This window comes from Chaetura pelagica, unplaced genomic scaffold (assembly GCF_000747805.2).
Source record: "Chaetura pelagica isolate M959 unplaced genomic scaffold, ChaPel_1.0 scaffold802, whole genome shotgun sequence".
Classification (NCBI taxonomy): domain Eukaryota; kingdom Metazoa; phylum Chordata; class Aves; order Apodiformes; family Apodidae; genus Chaetura; species Chaetura pelagica.
In genome coordinates, this window is record NW_009952432.1 from 80300 (window position 1) to 87405 (window position 7106).

Sequence of the window (7106 nt, forward strand, 5' to 3'; positions counted from 1 at the left end):
TCCCTACACAGCCTGCAAAGAGGAGCCTCTGGTGATCAGTTCAGATGTGGTCACCTCAAGCTGGTGAGGTGAGCTCCACCAGGAGCACACTCTGCTCCCCGGCCAGCACAGCAGAGCTCCTGGAGCAAGGCATGGGAATGCCCTCTCTGCTGACACTCCAAACCCATCTGGACCTGCTCCTCTGTGACCTACTGGAGGTTACCCTGCTCTAGATGATCTTCAGAGGTGCCTTCCAACCTCTGCCACTTCATGACTGTGACTGTAACAGGACCAAAACCTGGGCTGTGAAGGACAACCTGTGAAGCTGCCCTGTGCTGTGTGTGCAGGTGCAGAGAAGCTCCAAGGCCAGGCTTGCAGCCCCCTGGTCTAGTGGGAGGTGTCCCTGCCCATGGCAGGGGGGTTGGAACTAGGTGATCTTTTAAGGTCCCTTCCAACCCAAACCATTCCATGATCCTATGATCTTTCTTGTCATAAAGTCTCACCTGGCAGGCACCAGAGGCTGGAGAGCTTGGGCAGTTCCCTCTCCATCAAGCCTACACTACCTCTGCACTGCACCTACGTGGTGGAGCCTTCAGAGGGGCAGAGGAGGCTCCTCCAGCTCCATGGAGATTTCCACAGGTTCCTTCCCATAACACACAGAAACCCAGGATCCCCTGGGCAGCTTTGCCCCCAGCAGCCAGCCAGGCTGGCTGTGCTGAATCCACCAGCTGCAACCTCCACACAGGATGTTCCCTCTTCTGCAGGAGATAAGGTGTTCAGGATTGTTCAGGATTTCTTGTATGTGTAAGAAATAGATGTAAAAATGGGTTAAAAAGATGAAGAGACAGGAAAGCTAAGAGGTGGAGGAGGAGGAGAGCTCCTTTGGGAATTGAAGAACCAGCAAATCACTGCTAGAAAAACACACACAAGGATCTCCTGCAGCTCCTCACCAGCCTGGTGCTGGAGGAACATCACTGGGACAGGTTTCCAGTGGAAGAAGGAACAAGCAAGAGCCACTCGGGCACCTTTGCTGTGTCCACATCTCCAAGGTCAACCAATTTCTCCCTCAAGGCCCCACCACAGGTTCAGCACTTCTTGCTCTGCTACAAACCTCTCACTGGAGCTCGTCCCACTCCCCTTCCCATGCCCAGTTTTGAATCCCTCACACCCGTGGGGAATGGAAACACCTGAGCAGAGGAGGGAGGGTAACTGGGCAGACCTGGAGCTGCTCCAGCTCTCCTGCTGTGCCCCTGCAGTGGCAGGGACAGGGCAGCCCAGCTGAGCCCTGCCTGCCCCTGCGGGTCCAGCTCCGCAGTCACAGCTGCAGGATCCAGGCTCTGCAGGATAAAGACCTGGGGGGGTTTGAAGCTTCTGCTCCAGGGCCCGTTTCTCTTGGGCCAGGCCTTTGTCCCTATGTCTGTGATTTGGTTTCTTCCCCTGCTGTTCCACACCTCATTCCCCACCCTGAGCCCTTAGACCTCTGCACTCTCCTTCTGCAGGATTTACCCCGGGATAAGGAGAGGAACAAAGGCCAAGACCTTGACCTTGCTCAGCCACAGCAGAACCTCACTTCCCACGAGCACCATCTCGCTCCAGAACCTGCACAAGGCTCAGCAACCTTTGCCAAACAACCTGCTCATCATTGACACACAGACTGGCTTGGGTTGGAAGGGACCTCAAATCCCACCCAGTGCCACCCCTGCATGGGCAGGGACACCTCCCAGCAGCCCAGGCTGCTCCAAGCCCCATCCAACCTGCCCTTCAACACCCCCAGGGATGGGGCAGCCACAGCTTCCCTGGGCAACCTGGGCCAGGCTCTCCCCACCCTCACAGCCCAGAATTTCTCCCTCCCATCTCAGCTCCAGCTCCCTCTGCCAGCTGGAAACCCTTCCCCCTGCTCCCATCCCTCCCTGCCCTTGTCCCAAGCCCCTCCCCAGATTTCCTGGAGCCCCTTCAGGCACTGGAAGCTGCTCTCAGGTCTCCCTGTCCTTGAGGACAACCAGCACCACACAAGTATTAGGGCACTGGGGGATAATAAGTGGCACTGCTTAATTTGTTGAAGGATGTGGAGGGAAGGGAGGCCTGGGAGCCCCATGGGGAGGGATCAGGGTCAGCCCGGGATGGCAGCAGAGGTGCTGGCGAGGAGGAGGTGGGATGGGAAAGGCAACACCAGCACCTCCTCTGGCCCAGCCTGAATCCTTCAGCTCCACCTCAGGGTTAAAAACAAGTAAAAAACAACCCTCCATACTTCATAACTGGCTTTTAAAAAGTAAAATAAAATAAAAGCTAATCCCAGCAGCACAGGAGAACTCCAGCAAACTGTGATTCTTCTTCATCCCACCAGACTCTTCCCAGGGGTTAGTAAAGATGCTGATGACTCAGTGATCAGAGGTACATTCATTAGTGCCAGGAAGTTGGAAAAGTCGTGTCTGTAGTTTTAGTCAAGAAAAAGGGCAGAAGGTAGAACAAGAAAAAAAAAACAAAAAACACCAGAACTTAAAATACAAGTGAAGAGAACCAAACCAGGGTGTTTCCAGAGGGACTGATCCTCCGAGGACAGGGACGAGCGGTCACTGAACCTGCGCCCGAAAAGCCAGGCTGCATCTGGGATGGGCCGTGGGGAACAGGAGAGAGAAAAATGTGATTTACTGGGAGAATCCTCCTGGGCAGGTGGCAACAGCCCCCGCGTGACAGGGGGGGAAACTGCTGCTCTCCTTGAAGCAGCTTTTTGTGCACCAAGAAGGGAAAATCCTTGAGGGAAAAAGCAAACGCTCCTGCGCTCCGGGAGCTCCACACCTGGGGAGTTCCCACCTGCAGGGAGGCAGGGATGGTGAGTTCCCACCTGCAGGGAGGCAGGCAGGGAGGCAGGGATGGTGAGTTCCCACCTGCAGGGAGGCAGGGATGGTGCCCATCACTGGGCTGACAGGAACAGCCAGTCCTCACTGCAAAAACACTCTCCCTGGAGGTGTCTCACAGGAGGCACAAAAAGGGGCTGAGACTTAAAATCTGGGACAAAGGCTCAAACTCACCTCCTGCTTGAGGGCTTTTCTCCTCCCTCATTAACACCTCATCCCTCATTAACACCTCATCTCTCGTTAACACCTTGCTTGCAACTCTGCAAGTGTTTTATTAAGAGCTCTCTAGCCTGGTTCCTAACGGTGAGTGCTGGTAGGACACCATTACCTGTTTGAGGATTTAACTCACACCCAGCCCCCCGTGTTTGCTGAGCCCTGGAAACGTGCAGCTCCCCCTGTTCCTCCTGCCTGAAGGTCCTGCAGGCTTCCCAAATCCTGGCTGCTCTGCCTTCATCCCCCTCATCACCCTGAGCCCGACCTCAGCACTTGCCTGCAGAGCTTCACAACATCCAACAGAACCTGACACCAGGAGGGAGGGGCAGTGATGGCCTGTACAGGCACCTCCTGCCAGCCCTGAGACCCTTCTGCTCCTCTTCTTACCTTCTACCCAGTTAAACAGACTTTTCATACAATCATGGGATGGTTTGGGTGGGAAGGGACCTCAGATCCTACCCAGTGCCCCCCCTGCATGGGCAGGGACACCTCCCAGCAGCCCAGGCTGCTCCAAGCCCCATCCAACCTGCCCTTCAACACCTCCAGGGATGGGGCAGCCACAGCTTCCCTGGGCAACCTGGGCCAGGCTCTCCCCACCCTCACAGCCCAGAATTCCTCCCTCCCATCTCAGCTCCAGCTCCCTCTGCCAGCTGGAAACCCTTCCCCCTGCTCCCATCCCTCCCTGCCCTTGTCCCAAGCCCCTCCCCAGCTTTCCTGGAGCCCCTTCAGGCCCTGGAAGCTGCTCTCAGCTCTCCCTGGAGCCTTCTCTTCTCCAGGCTCAACACTACAACTCTCCCAGCCTGTCAATTCACAAACCTTCAGCAGAGAAGGAAACAACCACCACTTCACCCAAGAACTCAGCAACTGAGAGCAAGTCAGAGGGTGACCAGAGTTCAGTCCCTTCCTGCAAGAGAGTTCCCAAGAGCCCACCCCCCATCACAAGGACACATGTTCCTTTCTACAGGTGTTGATGCACTTTGTATTTGATGCAAAGGGACAGAACATCCCTCTTGGTGACCACAGCCCAGGCACAGGAGCTGGGACATGGGGGGTTCAGGTTCTGCTCCAGGAACTGTTTCACAGGTGGTGATGAGGAGGCAGCATCAACCCCAGCTGCTGCCCAGGGCAGAGAGTCTCAAGGCCAAGGATGTGTGTGAGAACGGGGTGTCTCTGGGTCCTTTTACACCCCAAACGAGTGCTCAGAGATCAAGAGAATGCACTTTGTATCTCTCCCTCCCCTTTCTGAGCCCTGCCTGTGCTTTGTACGGGTCCTTTTTTGTAAACTCTCAAAGCCAGGTGGTTGAGGAGCCCCACACACCTGAGGGGCAGCGGTGACCGAGAACCTCTACAAGGAACTGGTTCTGTTGGAACTAAGGGGCTCCAAGCAACCCCGGCAGTGGTGGGGCTGGCACCTGTGGACATTCCTGGCCCTTTTAACAATTTGCTTTTGCTCATTTGAAAACCAAGGTGGAGGCCCCACCCCCCCCTGCCACTCTTTAACCCCCTCCCCAGCCCGGCCCCACCGCGCCCGCCCAACACGGGGCCACCTACATTGGATGGACATGGGGGACACCAGCTCTTCATCCAGGTCGTCCACGTCGTCGGTCATGATGAAGTGTGAGGGGTTGGGGCGGGGGGTGCCCATCCAGCTGGGGTCGATGTTGAGGGCTGAGGCCAGGCTGTGGATCCCGGGGTTGTTGACGATCTGGAAGCCGCAGAGCAGCTCGATCTGCTGCCAGCGGTGGAGCCGCTCCCGCAGGGCTGCGGTCACCTCGCTGAGAGCCTGCCTGGAGCCAGACACGGGACACCATGGAACCACAGAGCCTTAAAGCCCACCCAGTGTCCCCCCTGCACGGGCAGGGACACCTCCCAGCAGCCCAGGCTGCTCCAAGCCCCATCCAACCTGCCCTTCAACACCCCCAGGGATGGGGCAGCCACAGCTTCCCTGGGCAACCTGGGCCAGGCTCTCACCACCCTCACAGCCCAGAATTTCTCCCTCCCATCTCAGCTCCAGCTCCCTCTGCCAGCTGGAAACCCTTCCCCCTGCTCCCATCCCTCCCTGCCCTTGTCCCAAGCCCCTCCCCAGCTTTCCTGGAGCCCCTGCAGGTCCTGGAAGCTGCTCTCAGCTCTCCCTGGAGCCTTCTCTTCTCCAGGCTCAACACCCCAACTCTCCCAGCCTGGCTCCAGAGCTGCTCCAGCCCTCCCAGCATCTCTGGGGCCTCCTCTGGACTCACTTCAGGAGGTCCATGTCCTTAAGCTGGGGGCTCCAGATCTGGACACAATGCAGGGCAGGGATGCAGAACCCACCAGAAGTTGTCTGCAATGGGGAGGCTGGTGGTTCAGCTTTGTATCCCAATAGCTGGGCCATCTCTCATTCTACTTTCAGGAATTTGGGAATTTAAAAACCAGCAACAACTGAACTACCCAGGGATAATCACTTAAGAATCCTGCAGCCTCCTGAATCCTCACTTGGACAGGAATTGCTCTTCTTGTTCCACACAGATAAAACTAGAAGGTTATTGATGGGAAGGAGCAAGTCCAACCCCTGGCAGCTCCAGTCAACACAAGCTGAACAAAAGGAGCCCAGGAGCACCCAAATGGGCTCGTGTCTGTAACATGAGAGGGATGAAGAGGGAGGCAGGGGGTAGGGAGGCTGCTCAGCAGATACTCACTTTGCAGTTAAGATTTTATGATCAACATCATCTAGGGATGAGCTGTGAGCAACATGAAACGTCCCAAACAGGGTGTTGCGCTTCTTTTTGATTTTTTCAGCCTGGAAGATGAACAGACAAAGGTCACAGAAAGAAGATAACCTTATGTTTCCTCCAGGACCAGAACATCCTGGATGGGCTGAGACAGAAATAGCCCCAGCAGCTGCTTGCACACGTGTAAATAGTGTGAGTGGGGCTTTTACTGAAGGATTTATTCTTCCTAGCACGGGCTGAGGCACCTGCCAGGGAGCACCGAGGCTGAGCCTTTGATGCTCCTCCCCAGCCCTTCTGAATTCCCAAAAGTGAGAGGGAACTGAACCAGCTACTCTAGACACTGCAAGGCTCTCACAAAGCCTTGGTTTCTCCTTCCCATGAACAAACGACTAAACAAACAACATTTATGCCCTCGGGCTGTTGGTTTGAGGTTGTTTTTTTTCACCTTTGTGTGTGTTACAAGGAGAGACTCCGCACACCCTCCCTGGCTCCCAGGGCTGGGGGCATCAACCAGGGGCAAAGGAGGTGGAGACAGCAAAAGGAAAACCAGCAAAACGTTGAAGTCCTCAGAATAAAAGCATCTTGATGCAGACAAACTGCCCTGTGCTGCCTGCCCGGGCTGTGCCTGAGCCCAGAGACACGTCCCAGCAGCTCCAGGCTTGTCGCTTGGCACGGAAAATTGGGACTGACTGGGAATGCAGGAATGATTCATGGCTGCAATCACAGGCACCCAGCAGGGGTTTTGGTGCCTACGCAGGGGAAATCACCTCGAGCTGGGATTGTGTGGAAGAGCTGCAGAACCTGCTGCTTCCCCACTACCCCGCAGCTGTCACAGGGGGCAGCGACTCCCACTCAGCACCAAACCTTCAGAGAATCACGGAATGGTTTGGGTGGGAAGGGACCTTAAAGATCATCTAAACCTTGCCATGGGCAGGGACACCTCCCATCAGACCAGGTTGCTCCAAGCCCCATCCAACCTGGTCATCAACACTTCACCTTCCCCAAACCTCACCCCACCAGGGGGGCCCGAGGAGCAGACCGTGCCATCCTCACCCCTTCCTTGGCCACCAGCAGCTGCTTCTCAGCGTTCTGCTTCTTGATGTTGTAGTACTGGACCTCCACCTCGTGGGTCAGCTGCAGCCACTTCTGCAGGGCCTCGGGGGCAGCCCAGCTGCAGTGGGACTCCAGCTCCTTCTCTGCGTTCTTCAGGGCCATCCGCACCTGCGGGAGACGCGGCCGGTGGGGGTGGCAGCAGCCCTGGGGACACCCTGCCCTCCTGCAAGGTCACCCCGACCACCAGCTCCCAACACGCTGCTTGGAAGGCACCAGAAAGAAAGAAAAAAAAGTCCCTACA

The 7106-nt window shown here is 56.3% G+C and overlaps 1 protein-coding gene across 1 annotated transcript in view; it reads right to left on the minus strand.

The window, feature by feature from the left end:
- STIM1 (stromal interaction molecule 1) overlaps positions 1-7106 on the minus strand; it is a 60384-nt gene that overhangs the window by 15185 nt on the left and 38093 nt on the right. The window contains exons 7-9 of the mRNA XM_010008281.1: positions 6806-6973; positions 5720-5820; positions 4599-4834 (exon numbers count right to left, since the gene is read on the minus strand). Coding sequence (XP_010006583.1) covers positions 4599-4834; positions 5720-5820; positions 6806-6973 — 505 coding nt within the window. The remainder of the gene's footprint in view (positions 1-4598; positions 4835-5719; positions 5821-6805; positions 6974-7106) is intronic.